The following is a 16,289-nucleotide window of genomic DNA, read 5'->3' on the forward strand; positions in this document are numbered from 1 at the left end:
TAAGACCCATCTTGCACAATAGAACTGAAAGTACAAAGTCTATTCTTGCTTTTGGGAATGGTTTAAATGGTTTAGTGGCATGGTTTAGTTCCCAAAGGTGACTTCAACACAAGACAATGGAAAGCATCTGGCACTTTAATGAAAGCAATGAAGTCAAAATATATATTTAAATAACCAACAGCAGACATTAACGAATATGCTTCTCTTATTTGAATAGATTTTAACAGACAAAAAAAAAAGTCATGTGACATAAGAAATGTTGTATCCTGAGGTAAATGACGATACAAACATACCTACAGTGTCCATGAAAAAAACAAACATTAGTGCCAAATGACAGCAACTGTACAGTGTATCTTTTACAGGATGTATTTTAAACACAAGATGAACAAGTCCTTGCTACGTCAGTCTCACGTCTAACATGGCTGCCAATCTGACAGACTGACAGTCAGAATGAGAGAGGAGAGGGGAGAAGGTAGTTGGTTTAGTAGTTCTGTTCCGATTGATTTGCATTAAGCCAACCATGAACTCATGCTAATGCTTTTTGCCTGTGATAAAAATCACAAAATGGACATTTTAAAACAGGGACATTAATGCACAAGAAAGCACGGATTCCTCTGGATCAAGCTTATCAACAGCTCAAACACACTGCAGAACAGGGGTGTACATACAATGGTAAACATCATCAATTAAAAGACCTCAGGTACTAGAAACGTGAAGGATTTATGGTAAGATGTAGCTCTGGTGACTGTCCTTGTCCCCCATACAGACCCCACTGGTCAGTACTAACAGTCCTCTTTTCTTGATGAATAGTCAGAAGGAACTGAAAAATTACAATTGAAATGAGTAACAACTGAAGCCATATGAATCCAACAAGCTGTTGTTTAAAACAGCTAGATCATAAAATGTCAGAGGTCCTTGCAGTCATATTGAGAATGAAAAATAGTACGATTGACTCCACAACGTCCACAATGCATGTTGGGGGGTGTCTGTTTTTTAACTGTGAGGACATCTGCACCCCTCCTCTGCCCTGATTAGATGTCCACAGCACTTGGCTTTCACTGGTCCAATGATGAGGGAAGGGGGACAAAAATCCAGAGACAAAACTAGTCACCATTAGAAACCAAAAAGGCCTACTTTCAAGCAGTTCCTGACAAAAGGTTGGATTAATTTTTGTCTGCTGAGGAGTTCATGTCCTTCATGTCTGAACAAGGAGCTACAGGGTCTGGCTGTTTGAATTGGTCACTGTTCACGGCCAAAGATCTTTCTCTGGCTCTGTTAAGCTGAATTGCTGTTCCTGACTTTTCACTCTGTACAGCTCTTCTCCTGGATGGATGGGGCTGGTCACACGCTCATTGTCATGGTTGGCGAATACTGAAGAAGGGAATATGAGTGAGCTCAAACTTAAAACTCATGCAATCGCTAGGATATGCTCTTCTCACACTCCAACATGCACGCTTGCACACACACTCCTCTTACATTCTCGTTCTGGAAGGAGTGCAGGAAGTTTCCCCCCAGTTCACCATCATCCCTTGGAGTCCCGGGTGCATTACTAATGCCACTCAGGTTGTTTGGGGAGTTCTACAACGCCAAAAAAGAAACATTCAAGCCATTCTAATTTCCAGACAGTAAAAGAAACAAGGCTGGAGAACATTATAGCTATTCTGGTAGCTTGTGGAGGACAACAAAGATAATGGGAGACTTTTCCTTTAATCCCCCCCTCTCTGTATATTTTACATCCTACCATAAAAGGTTATAACTAACATACTGCTTCAGTGATCAGAAGCTTTTAGTTCAGAGACAGGATAACAACAAAAGAAGACAAGGGTTTTATTAGGGTTATTGTGTTCATAAATACCTTAGGGAGTCCATCTAGATCCCCTGAGCCTGTGAGAGGAAATAAGGGGTCACACTGTTTATATTGATTTATTGACTAAAGAAAGAACAATAAAACGCTTATTTCAGCTGTATAAGTGTATTACCTAGAGATCCATTCATATGATGTGGCTCCATCCCACCCATGGGCCCATCAGAGTTAGAGCCCATGGGGAACTGAGGACAGAGGAAAGTGATGACAGGAGAGATCAAGTCAAACCGTGTTAAAAAGTTACTGATTACAAACAAGCACCACTCACATTTGACCTGTTTCCACCAGGCGGTACAGAGTTGATCATCGTGTAGAGGTTGTCTCCAGAGTTAGTGGAGTCTGAAAGAGGAAGGTGAGATGTTAAAGACAGAGCCGAGTGTCATTAAGGGGATGGGAGTCGAGTTAGGTGAGAAAGCTGAGCATGTAGTACCTGCAGGACTAGGCATAATGGGTGTTCCTGGTGGGCATCCTCCTCCTGCTCCCCCAGGAGGTCCCTAAAATAGGTGTAATGGAAACGGCCATTAACTGAAGGAACAACAGGTATGTACCTGCAAAAAAGCCAGTCCGGTCACAGAGGCTTTCATTTCTCCTCAGGATTCATTAAATGAAAGTAATTACAATTCCTTGAGCCTCTTTGTATATTAATGAAGATGTAATAATGGGTTCACAAAATCTTACTACATATGTTCCTGGAGAGGAGGAGGAGTACGGAATCTGGGGTGAGAAAAAAAAATGTATGCAAGTCAGTGAAGCCAATAAAAATGGTCAGTGTGTGTCATTTCAATGTGATTCCTGTACTTACTGTGTTAGCGTTGTTGGGATTAGGCCACGGCCGACCAACCCCAGGACCCCTGAGGAAGAAAAAAAATCTCCATAGTTTAATATCTTAGTTTCATATATTGCCATAAATATTTCTATAACGCCACAGGGATGCCTTACATGTTAACAGTTGGCATGCCAGGACCCATGGAGTTGGGCGGAGGCCTCATACCTCCACCATAGCTCTGCAATGATAACCAAGTTTCAGACTACCAAGAGCAGACGGCACCCATACGAGCGAGGAGAAGAGAGGAGAGAGAAAAATAGTCGGGTTAGTTTGGAAATTAGAAAAGAATCAATGTCACATGAAGCAGATAATGATGGAGAAATTATGTCAGAGACATGAGGAAAAATGAGATTGAATAAAAAGACACTTATGTGTGGATCTTAAAATCCATATTTAGTATATTTATTTATAGTATCTTGTTTATACTTAAGAGTTTGAAAGCAGATGTAGAATATGTTGAAATATTTTGATGTAAAATATATATACTGTATTTCTCAAGAAAAAAAAAACACCTGGGGTCCTGGACCCATGGGCCCCATCCCTCGTGGTGGATTCATTCTCTGCATGGGGACCAAATTAGGGTGACCTTAAAAAAATACAATAAGCAAACTTGAGGTGTGCAGATTCCTTTACAATGTTTGAAGGCTGAAATGAAAGGTATATACCAAAGGGCAAGGTACGATTTGCAAGGTTCATGGTACCTGGTGGTCTTGTAGGGTCCATCACATTGGGAGGCAGAGCCTGTCCGCCTGGAGGCTAAAGCAATGTAAGTACAAAAGTGCAAGGGGATTAGAAGATGAAACTTGGACATACAGTGAAATCCACATACAAACACGCTGCATCTATACCTGGTTGCCCATTCGAATAGGTGGCCGTGGACCTCCAGCATAGCGTGGTGACATGAATGGCTGAAAAGAGGATAACATTAATATCATGTTCATGATCCTTACTCTTCGGGTGTCTTATTTAAACATCAGCACAACCATTTAAAAATTGCATAAATTCCAACAAATATAGTGTCCACTGAAAATCCTACAGAGACTACAGAGACACTCCTGTGGTCACTGTGATGTACAACATAGATACAGTTTCAAATTTGTTTTAACACATACAGCTTAACAAGGTAATACATATCCACCTCTTTCTGCTGAGGGATCAAATTACCATGAAGTAAGCAATTAGCGTGAACATTATCCACTGAGCACAAATAAGCGGTGAGAAAACTGAATGACAACGAGAGCTGTTAGCGCGAGCAAGGAGCGGTTAATGCAGAGGATGCTTTTACGGCCTCAAGTGCTTTTCAAAGCTAATATGCACCACTATCATGAGCAGGCACATACCTGGCAACGCAGCAAGCAGGCAACCCCTGTACGCCTGTGGTCGCGTACTTATGTAGCTGTGCAATACACTTGTGTGTGTGTTTACCTGGCCATGGGGTCCCATCATGTTAGCATTAGGTGGAGGTTGAGAGTGTGGGGAGGGTTGGGAACCAGGGGGACCCTGTGAGAGCAGAGGTTTGCAGAGAGGAAGCGAGGGGTTATCGTAGCAGCAAGAATATGCAGCAAAAAAAATAAGCCAGAAAAGACACAAAACATGGCAAATGAACAGCGGTGAGCCAAGAGTGCACAGACTGTGTAAAGAGAATTACTGGCTAAGTAAAGTGTATAGCTTTAAATCGGTTCAAGGGCGTAGTATATCGCTGTTTGTTGAATGAAGCAAGCTCACGTCTGCTATCACGACATCATATTTATCTAATTGGATAATTAAACATGTACAGCATATCTATTTAAAGTAAATATCTATTTAAAGTAAACATATCTGAAATAAAGTCAGCGTGTCGAGGCACTAGGGGGCAGTATGTCTGCAGCGTAGGGTAGGACCGCTGCTTGGGCCATCCCTGCCTCAAATTTCAGCGTGAACACTGATGCATGGCCTAACGCTGGGATAATGGACCCTGCTTTGCCTTGGTGTAAAACTTTCCATGCTTGAGTGAAACCTATACTGTGTCCTGTGTGTAATTCAATTAACAGCCCTGGGAAGACAATAACGCGATCCCTGCTGAGGCCAGGGCTTTCCCAGAATGCTATTCTGGGTCTGTACACCACAACAAGGCATCTAGACAGCACAGGCCCTTTCTACAGTGCACAAAATCCCTTATGTTCCACGTGGCACCCTATTCTGATGTGTTGCAGCAGTGAGAGTATTAATGATTTAACACTATTATTACACGTTTGCTGTGTTCATCCAACTTTAAGAGAACCGCGCTGCGTTGCCACTCACGTCTAATGGTTGTAATTGAGGTGAATCGGTATAGGCAGTGGGTTTGGCAGTGGACCAGCACAGCAACATAATGGTTCTCACAGGGTCAGGAAAGGCACAGTGAGCAGCTCCATTTTGTGATTGGATGGGGATTCAGAGGCTCAAGTCAAACAGACCATGTTTACAGAGCGAAGGCAGGCAGAATGGCAGCAGCCTCTGCTCACCCATAAAGACAGGTAATGCAGGTACATAAAAATGCTGTGGGTGCCATTTTTTTGTGGGTTACCATAATATACTTATAAATATGATTTACGTCCGTTAATTTGGCTTTTTTTAGACATGTTGTTCTTTATCTCACCTGCACACATCAACCAGTCACATAGTAAACTGCAGAACAGAGATTCAGTTCTCTTAGATTTCCACATATTACAGAATTCAGTTACATGTTGTTCTTGTATGTTGACAAAGGACCTTGAATCTCTCATATCCAGAATTTTGGAATGTATTGTTCTTTCAGTTTTCCTGCGAGCAATAAATCAGAACGTAATTTTTCTAATACAAGCATTGCATCTTCTTTAAAAGTTACTCTCATGCACTTTTGTGGGGATTGGGTAGGATGTTTACCAGTCTTAAATATGAAGAACTTAAGGAGGACAACTTAAGAGGACCGTGGGATTCAGCAAGATCATTAAGTTCTGAGGTGTGAATAACCTTTTCAGGACTAATCAATATATTCTCAGGGCCTTCCTCAAGAAGTCATTTAAGGACAAAAAAAAGACTTTTGATGAACAAGGCCTACTGTCCTCTGCCTGCCAGGTGAAAATGTGTGCATGGTGTGCTATAAACGTGTGCAAAAGTGCCACATGGAGTTTCCAGCCATTAGAAACCAGAACTATGAAATGAAAGCAGATCACATTTAGATTGATGACAATAAATTAAGGATTTCACTTACCTGGAAGAACCCAGGTGGCATTGGCCCACCAGGCATCCCCTCTTGGGGGGGCACATTCCCCAGCACAGGACTTGGAGCAGCAGCAGCACTCTGGAGGAAGAATAGCAGAAAGTACACTAGCAGGGGGCATTTCTTCACAGTGTGTTTTAATCACTGCACTTCACCACCTCATCTTAAATCAGGTTTTGAATAGGTTGTTTAATTTTTTTGACAATAGAACATGATAGCCCAAGCATAAGACACAGCATTATCCATGCAAAGTTGTGGTGTAGCAAAAGACAAGAATAAAATACTGACAAAATCTACATTCTAAAAAAATGCTCCAATATGCAAAGCTCAGCCTTACTGTATTCATGGTGGATTTCTGTATGATTGTACTGAACTTCATTTAAACCCCTCAGTGCTGTTACTACACACAGTGTGTAAATCCCACACGCAAGTATATGAAAGCTGATTACGGCAAAAGGTCAGGATTTAAGGGACTTAGAAGCAGGTAAGGCGACATCTTAAAATGAAATCCACCTAAGTAGCTCATATTGTGACAACTGTTTGTACCAGAGGAGATGGGGACAAAACTATCATCCTCATCCTCAATCAATCATATACCCTAAATTAATTATATTAAAATTAGGTTGTGTCATATTCTCAGGATAAACAATAAAACCAACTACACTATTTATCTCATAAACTACAGCACAGACTGATCCAGACAACAGAGTAACTGGATGGCCATTCCTGTCCATGGCCCCACCCTTATCTTATCACACTCCCTAATCCTATCAGCACCATGAATTAGGGCGGAGGGGACACAATTCAGTGCATTTCTCCATTGGTGTAAAATAATCCCTTTTGTTTGGGACACTGTCCCTGCTGTGCTGCGTCTGAGAGCCGTACTCAGATTATGCCTTTCATAGACTGTCTGGAAAAAATGTGTGTGAGAAAAGTCAATAAACGTCATCCCATAATACAGAGTGATGAGTTACTTCACAAGCATAAAAGAACCTAAAAATATTACAATTACATAATTACACGCTTCCATGCGACAGACGCTGCTTGTCTAAGGCAAAGATTACTGACATCAATCTAAAAAGCCTCTTTTGGGGAGAGGAGGGTGACATCCAGTTTCTGCTCTTTACAAAAACATTGCCTGAGGTGAAATATATAGACAAAAATGAAGAAGCAACCTTGAATGCTAATTTAAAAAGAAAGATGGTAATTTTTCTGAATATGAAATAGCGGTATGATGAAGGTAGACCTAGAAGGATAGATATTAGCATGTTTGTAAACATTTTTATAGACCAGCCTTTAGGGAACCTGACAGTCAAAACAAACCAAAAAAAAAAAAAAAAAAGACAGAATGTGGATTGGCCCGAGTCTAAATATATCCACTCAGCAACTGTGAAATCTAACAGTGGGAGGAGAGACATGGTGCTGCCAGGCTTCAGCAGCCAGGGCCAGGGTGAACAGTGACAAACAACTTCAAATGTTTATTAATAAAAAAGACATATTTTAATATTACCCTTGGAATATGAAAACTGATATTAACACTGGTTTAAATTTCATGCGGTGTGTGTATTATAATAGTAATATTTTAAACCAGTTCCATGAAGAAATAAAGGTCATGCTTTACAGTCCTCCACAGATAAACAATGTTATAAATTTTTGCTTTTGTGAAATTCTGAAACTATCATGACACCATTATTAATGTGTTGACTTAAATTGAAATATAAATTTGGGACAGTCCATTCCCATGAAGATATGTAAAATTGTCCAAATAATTTGCCATTTAAAAATGATAAAAATATATATGGGAATGTTTCATTACATATAAAATATGTATATAAAATGATCAGAATTCTTGATCTGTCTGCATCTTTGCTTTTATCTTAAAGGAAGTGTTCCTAAGAAGACTAATAAAAATCATGTTTGTGATGTCTGCTGGCAGTGGTATCACAAGAAAAAAAAAAAGTGGAATGGAGGAAGAAGGTAGGAGACAGTGGCGTACTGAAGGGAAGTCCAGAACGAGGAAGTTGGGTGTGTGAGAGCTGTCAAACATCGTCAGGGTTCCTTCCATTAAAAACATCAGTAACGCTCACCGTCTGAGTGACGAAAATAATCAGACACCAAGCGAAAGAGCTTAAGATACAGACAACTAGTAAGCAGAGGTTTATTTATGTAAATCCTGAAGACTTAGTTGATGCGATTTTAGCAAACTGTGTGCTGTGTTCTATTATAGTGCTTTAAAAATAGGGATTCTTCAAGTCATATAAATGTTGCATATACGCAGCAATAATCTCAATAATACTGTAATAAGCAGTCAAAGGAAGGAGGAGGCAGGGGCAGCAAGGCCTGGGTGCTCAGAAGGACTGCCAGAGTCCCTCCAGTCCACAGCCGTCAACACCCATGCCTTCATTTCCTGGTTCCTGCGTTCTCTCGGCTTGTACTCGTTGTGACCTCAGTTATGTTGTCGAGAACAGAGGAAGACAGTCCAAAGACAGTGAGGTCTATCAAAATAAACAGCACAGGCAGTGATAGCCGAGTGGCTCTAAATACACCGTTCCGCAGCTTCACATCAACTGCAGGGTGATGTTGTTTTACAATACAGTTTTTAACTCTGACATCCTCTATGTGTTAAAACACAATCCAGATACCCTGCCATGAACAAACGAGTAACAAATTGAATGTCATTTCTCCATGGTTTAATATTCTACAGCAAAGCATGATGCTATTCTTCCAAATTATTTCCTTATTTGGTGATGTCAGGGTGGGTCTAGAGGTGCTGCCAGGCATCACTCCAAAATACCACATAGGTACTATATGCATTCATTTGCATTGAATCAAGCACTCAATTTTGCTCAATTTTTCACCCTGGAAAACACCTTGTCCATTAAAACAGTGGTCACTCAGAAGGTGAATTTTTTTAATGGGAAGAACCCACGGCAATGATTGACAGCTCTCACACACCTTACTTCCTAATGGTCAAGAGATGTTCTCTTAAGACAGCCCTGACCAAGATCACTAGAAAAAATAGCTTTAGAGAGGGCACCTTCGAGGCCACACAAGCCAGAGGCAGCAGCACGAACGTTCTGTCTGGCCCTGATCCCTTTAATAGTCGCCTCAATACCCAGCGCATTTGCGCCGTCTCAGTATGGTGTCATACGCTTACAGCAAATTTAACCCACGTCGGCTGCAAATGATGAGTCTCTCAGTTCAGACATCAGGGTGGCACTTGAGTCACAGTCAACTGGGTCAAATAATCTTCACCTTACTTTGAAAGAAAAGACCAGGGGATTATGCTGTTATTGTGACCTTAGAGGACAAGAAGCCCATCACTGTCGTGCATTCCAGATCGTAATGAAGGCAAGCATAGAGGAAGCCTGGACAGCTACGCAATGGTTTGTGGTGCAGCACATTAACAGAACACTTACAGCGCTGAAAGCTTTGCCTTCCGAGTGGTGGCCAAACCCTTCTCACAAACCAAAATTGCATTTGCACTCATTTCCTGCAACATTACTGGCAATAAACACAGACTGGTTGGTGACATAAACCGCATATGGCCAAAGCCTCGCCAACCAACGCAAGGCACTGAACAATCGCGGGCCTGCTCCCTTCTCGCCTGGTTGTCATATGCAAATGAGAAGGAGCATCCACTTTGCATGGGTCCTTATCAAGAGAGGGCCATTTAAAAGTCAAAACACACTATTTGTTTTCCTCTCACCGGTTATAGGACAGGTGTTGTGGGTTTGCTTATTCGCACATTCACTCCCCGAATTGAGGGCAGCCAGTAGGGAATCCACTTGCATAATTCTTTAGATAAATACCATCTGCCTGGTAACAACGCTTCTTAATCTGGCAAAATACAAACGTCTGATATCATTCATAAGACACAGCAGGCCGGGGCTCAGCGGTGATTCAAACGGTCCGAGGGCCTTGTGACTCTGCATGTTCTGCTGCCTAGAGATTTTTTTTCCGTCCACAGCATCCTCAGCATCTGTCGGTCCATGCCCATGGCAAATTGCTAATGATAGACAGCAGCCTAAGCATTCAGAGTCGCCAGAGGAAAATCACACGGGGCCATAAATGCAGACGGCATGTAGAGACTCCGCACTCTGGGTGGAGTCTGTTACATACGTATATAGCATGACCCAGCAAGGAATAAACAATGGCATGAAGAAGACTTCAGCTGCTGTTATGAAACACCCATGTTGTGATGCGCCTCAAAATAGAGCACTTAATTATGCATAAAGCAGACTCATGCATACTAGCCAGCATCAGCAATTCTTTTGTTTCCAGGAAAACTGATCGGCGTGGCCTGTAATGATTATTGACAGATGTTTATTGGGCGTGGCACACCCAAGAGTGTCAGACTTCAAAGAGCAAAACAAGACTCTCCATCTGCTGCCATCTTACGCTCTTCTTAGCACAACAACCCCCCCAACCCACCAATTCCCCAAAACAGAGAAGGCATCTGTCGCTGCCCCTCCCAGGGAGCACATATCCAAGAGTTACCTGCAAAAAAAAAAAAAAAAAAACATACACCACTGAATCGGAGTAGCTTGGAGAGGGGCCGCGCCTAGTGCTGCCATCACCATGACACCCTCAAGACCAGTCCTATGTGCATTCCCTTCTCTCCTGGGAATCTCAAAGCACAGGCTGCAGTGGCTAAAGTAGCTACTTCATAGAAAGAAAGCGAATGGGAGAGGGGCTAACGACTGGGCTGCACGCTCCTTCCAACCACGGCAGCAGGTGCAGTGAAAGTTCACGGAATAACGGGTTCATCCTCACATTGCAGCATCCTGCGCTATAAATAGGTGAGACGTGTTTGTGGTTCGGACACTAGAGGCCCTTGCGGTTTGCTCAGAATGTTAGATTTAAATACTATTTTGAGAAAGTGAAACACTCGAGTTTCCAACCATCGTTTGAGGGCAAGGTAATTAGTAAGGGCTGAGTGGAGCCTATGTAGAGACTGCTGCCCTGAGCCAATTGACCTTCATGATAACAGCCCCTCCATTAGTGCCAATTAACCAACAAGAGTCATAACAAGGGTCAATACAAGTGGAGGAATAAGTGGTCTTCATGTCTACAAAAGAGGGTCGTATAAAGGCTCAGCCACAGACTAAATTATGAATGCCGCAATTTAGCCACTTTTTGCAAATACAAAAAGTATACCGACTTTACAGAAGTTCCCAAATCAGTGTGAAGGGCACGAGGCCAGCTGAAGGGAAATCGTCAGAAGCCTGTGTTTGAAAGCCCTTTGTAATCGCTCAGTTTATCCGGCAGGAAGGTGTCTGTTAAAAGGGCCGCATTTAAAAAAGGTAGCCAACAGCAGGCAGACATCACCTGCCACAAGCTGTGCTGCCATGACAACCATGTCATACAACTGGTAAGGAGGAGCATCTTGTGACCAACACTGGAAGGAACCTCTTTCCGCTATCGCTTAATTCTGCCAGGATTCTCATTTTCTGTGCCCTTCAGCAAAAATTTTATTATAGGAAATACACAGCTACCGTGACATCATACAGGCCACATTTCTGAAAAAGAAATGGTTTTAATAATAACGATTAAATTTTTTTTTTTTTTTAGAATTTACATATTTAAAATAAAATATTATAACTTCCAACAATACTATTCAGAATATTCAGATCTGTGACATCTGTCAACATTCATATTGTGTAATTATGTGAAGAGTACATACATACTCTATACATTACTACTACTATTTCCACTACTACTACTACTACTACTACTACTACTAATATTAAAAACAACAAGAGCTTCCATCCAGTTTATATAGCCCAAATAAGCCCAAAGCCTTATTTTGTACAGTTTTTAACTTATCACTATTTGAAATAATCTGAGTATATCATACTACCCATACTGGAAATCAATACAACACAAATAGTAACTCATAAAGTGAAAAGGTATCTAAATAAATAAATAAATAAATAAATAAGTGATCAAAACAGGTAATATAATCCCAATTGTTCAATGAGATGCTTCATCAACAAGGAAAAATTATTCCAAGTGTCAGGACATTTCCTCTCACAGAGCTCAAAAACTGAAACGGTGGCAGCTTGGCAGACCCAGTGAGTTCTGAATCTGGTCTCTAAAACATTCCAGCCCCCCACAGACTTTACGTGCCCTATAGGCCCCTTTGCGACACAAAATCCTCCCCCCTCACATCCCTTCCACCTTCCCCATTCCTCACAAAACAAAAAAAAAGTGAAGGAAATTCCTGGAATATTTCAGATGCGGAATGGGCTCCTGTTCCAGTGTGTAGAGCTGTACTCAGGCCTGAAATGTTAGGCCCGACAGAATCCGACCCAACCTGACAAGTACAGCTTTCTAAAAGCCTGCCGTTCTACACTCTGTTACACCTCTTCAACATTTTTGCACCTCTCGCGATTATAAAAAAAAAACAAAAACATACAGAATCATACAGAAAGAATAGGTACTAGACTGGAAGTTCCTGAACAGGAGTTACCTTATCAGATTAGACCAATTACCCACTTTCCCTACAAAACTAGCCCCAAGCCTCACACACACAATATAGGTGTACAAGAAGCATGCCAAAAATCTCCATCTTCTTGGCCTGGGAGAACAGGACATGACAAAAAAAAAAAAGAAATAAAGAAAGCACTGTATAGACTCAGTCAAATCCTCCCCCCTCCATCGTTCACCCCTCCCCCACATTCTCTCCTGCTCCCCTCTCCACTCTCCAGAAGCCTCTCTCCATTCACTTCCTTCCTCTTGCCATCCATCGGTCTCTGTAGGCTGTGGTATAGGCTATTTTATCAGAAGCTTAGCCCGTAGTGATGCGTTACTTTGCCACTCCAAAGGATGTGGACATTCGCCATCTGCACCGAGAGTGCTATAAATATAGATAACATGGGGGGGCTAAAAACAGATTATGATTTTTATTTGTGGATAGGTATATGAGGCATTATGAAACACACATGTAAACCAGCAACGTGCACATGCTGGAGGCAGTCCCACCGCCCAACCTTCGCCGGCACAGACAGCCCCACCCCCCTCTTTTTGTCTGGTCAAAAGTGAAACATGACAATAAGCCCGCATGCACAAACATGTAAGCGCACACATGCAAACACGCGCACTACGCTCGCCTTCTTACGTCTCCAGGAACCGCGGAGGTGAGGAGACACAGGATGAGTATTTGTGATGAAAGTCCTCACTGTACTGATATAATTGCACAATAACATCTGAGCTCAGTTCACACTGGTAATGAGCACAGGAAAGGAAAGGCAGTCCGAACTGGTTTTCTAACAATGCCGCCACCAGCACCAGGAAGCCTAGTGCAATCATCACTTGAAACTCTGGCTACAAATCATACCGAATGCCAATATGCTCCACGTGAAAAATGCTGAATCCATGTTATTGTGTGTTGTGGAGTAATGAATAATACTGCAGCTACCAATAAGCACAGTTCGAGTGGCTCCCGTGCAGACAACTGCTTGTCGGAAATTCAACATAGCCCTTCGGTTATGGGGGAGGGGAAAAGGCGACACGCTCGCCCCTCCTTTCCTGCTGTGTCAGGGTTAAAAAGCTAAAGAGCAAGAGCAAACCTCACCATTATCAGGTCCTCTGAGCTCCCCTCCCCCACCTCTTCACACCACATCACAGGCTATATTAGGCATGTTTTAAAGGGCCAGTCCAGCTTCTGCACGGTTTGCCTTGTTAGTGACACCAGAGGGGTTGTACAGAACAGGGTCGTCCACACTGGCACACTGGCTAAAAACAATTCTTTTAGCAGGGTTTGTGTGAGATGTGATTTTTTTTTTTTTGGGGACATATCTGGCTCGGAGAAGGCTAGAAACTAACAGATTTCTCCCAGCAGTCCCCACCCAAGACTATAAACTGTTGTTTTGCTCCCTTATCTGTGTGGGTTAACGTTATGTAATGGAAAGGAGAGCGTCTGGTTAAAGGGACCAGTGCGCTACAGCACAGAATTACAAAATAAATCCTTCTAGCTTATTCAACTTAATCCACCCTAAGAACATGTATGGCATTTTAAAACTCTGGGATTTGAAGATTTGTGTAAGACTGATTTATGTGTCAATCTGGAGAACTCCTACTGTTCATGACCCTATTACCAACATTTAGTGGTCTCATCTGAGCAACATGACTACCATATGAAACATATAGGCCTGGAATAAATGATGTCAGAGAGTTTTTTTTTTATTGAAAACTCAACAAGGCACCGTTACGTAATGCATTTCACTAATATGGCAATGTTTTTTAAAAGGTGTGATTGTGACCTTGTAACAGCTCGCATCAAATGACTATGAGGTCCAACTGTGACCGTAGTAAATGCTAAGTCCTTATTCCTGGCAAGCACAGTGGACACATACCCGCTTCTGCACAGAATGCTTAAATTTAAAAGTATTTAATCAGTTCTGATGAATCCCAGATGTCCCAAACCACACGTCTGGCCACATAAAGAGAAAGATGTCACTTTTCTCTTCCAAACATCACATCTCCAGTCTCATGTAAAACAGCCGTCACTTCCCTTGACCCTAGTCGGTCTCCATAATTCAGTTAACAAGGTCAAACTAAAGCTCAAATGGGAGATTCGAAATTTTGTGTTATGACCTCAGGTAGGTTATTCAACTCACTACCCATCTCAAGCAGGTGGTCCAGAAATTCAGTATCAAACAGGAGATATAAAACATCTACAGTAGATACAGGCAGATTCGCTTTCTTAACCTGCTCATGTGTGACAGAGCGATTCTGTTTCACATTTGCTCATATGCAAACTCCACCCGCACAGCAAGACCAGTATCAATGTGATATGAAACGCCGATGCAACATTTACATACAGTCTATAGCTACTTCGGGCTACAAAACGTGTCACTATACAAAGGTCACAGCTCACAAGAAAACAATAAATAAATATGTTTAAAAAAAACTATCCACAAAAAAAATGGTGTCATACTGAAATCCATCTCGACTTTCTAAGATGCTGGTTCACTATTTTCAGCATTTTCAGGAGGTGCACCCTATGCACAGATTGGCAACATTGCAGGAAGGAAGGTACGCACGTAGTCATGAAACGCTTTGGCCTCACTGGAGTGGTCGCACGTGTCTCTTCTTTCTGGAGCCGCACAGTACAGGTCCCAAAACACACTGGAACAGAACAAAGAGAAGCTCAGCACACCAAAGAACGAACGGGCGAATGAACGAGTGACCCCCCAATTACCACACCACAAGCTGGACAAGATTTTGAGGTCACTTTGCAGAAAGTTGGAAGAATTTACCACCACCACGAATGCAGGAACCCAGGCGGCTCTCCCAGTGTTATGTTCTTCTCCCACCTGATCTACAAAACATAGAATGCACAGAGTGTTGGGCAGACAGTCACCGTTGACATTTCATCCTGATGGAACTATTGAGGAAGGTGGGGGGGTGGGGGGGGGGGGGGGGTTACGAGTATTCAAAATGGAGGTCACGCTGCACGGAACAAAGAGCGGAATGGACGGACGGGGTCACGCTCCGCGCAGACGGACAAGACAATGGCAGAGAGAGGAGGGGGGGTGGCGCTCACCTCGGAGAGGAACGTCTGCGCGGACTTCTGCGCCCCGACGTGCAGCAGATACTCGTACACGTACAAGGCCAGCCTGCGGACAGGAGACGGGGGTTCAGACCGGACAGCGGCTCCATCGCGCGCGCGCGCGCGCGTAACGCGACGCACGCTTTACGCGCGCTCGGGGCGAGCGAAGTTCAACGCCGAGCACTGGGGTCGGGGTGGGGGGGTACATCCGAGACGCAAACTCGTTCTCTTCACCGGCAAACAGGGACATGCAACGTCAGTCTCGCTGTTCTAACAGTTAAAACAGACAAGGACAGCCATCTCGGGACAGTGGACGCCGTCCCGAGTGTTTAATTCGCAAACTGCCCCGCCGCGGACTTGACTCGTCCCGCGCCGCAAACGGCAGAGCTGCAATTAAATGGACACGGTGGGGTGGGGATACATGATTTGAAATCCTTACTTTTCCCGAGCCTGGCCATCTGATGGCACCGCCGCGCCCTTTCCTTTCGCGAACATGGTTGTGGACACGCTGCAGAGAGACGCCCTTTAAGTCCGCCTGATAACTCTTTAGGTTCCAGCTGTCAACGTGTAGCCCACCAGTGACCCCATCCTACTGCGATAGTGCTGCTCAACCGACCCTGGGCTCGGCATGGACAATGGGCGGTTACCCGGTGGCTGTGATTGACACACCGACGAGCCAATGGCGTCACACTGCCGCGGTTAGGACCGCCCTTTTCCCGTCTGTCGTTTTCTCCAGTCCCCGGTTCCCTCGGGCGAGGAAGCGATATTAAAATATTTAATATTCACATATTTAAATGGTCTGGGCCGGACGAAATTTGAT

The 16,289-nt window shown here is 43.2% G+C and overlaps 1 protein-coding gene across 4 annotated transcripts; it reads right to left on the reverse strand.

The window, feature by feature from the left end:
- Positions 1–117: 117 nt before the first annotated feature.
- On the reverse strand, positions 118–16,106 carry ssbp3a (single stranded DNA binding protein 3a). 4 transcript variants are annotated; one of them, XM_028975911.1, is made up of 18 exons: positions 15,909–16,106; positions 15,464–15,536; positions 15,177–15,238; positions 14,961–15,045; positions 5,902–5,991; positions 4,116–4,190; positions 3,539–3,598; positions 3,392–3,446; positions 3,203–3,276; positions 2,804–2,868; positions 2,667–2,715; positions 2,543–2,578; positions 2,295–2,358; positions 2,133–2,203; positions 1,980–2,049; positions 1,856–1,884; positions 1,477–1,578; positions 118–1,371 (listed from the first exon to the last, which is right to left on the reverse strand). In XM_028975911.1, exons 1-18 carry the CDS (start codon positions 15,962–15,964, stop codon positions 1,342–1,344), a joined length of 1,146 nt encoding a protein of 381 aa, XP_028831744.1. In that variant the 5' UTR covers positions 15,965–16,106; the 3' UTR covers positions 118–1,341. The 4 variants fall into 4 exon arrangements, with proteins under 4 accessions (XP_028831744.1, XP_028831743.1, XP_028831746.1 ...); XM_028975910.1 differs by having other exon boundaries at positions 2,804–2,892; XM_028975913.1 differs by lacking the exon at positions 4,116–4,190.
- Positions 16,107–16,289: the final 183 nt, after the last annotated feature.

The sequence above is a fragment of the Denticeps clupeoides genome, chromosome 4 (assembly GCF_900700375.1).
Source record: "Denticeps clupeoides chromosome 4, fDenClu1.1, whole genome shotgun sequence".
Taxonomy (NCBI): domain Eukaryota; kingdom Metazoa; phylum Chordata; class Actinopteri; order Clupeiformes; family Denticipitidae; genus Denticeps; species Denticeps clupeoides.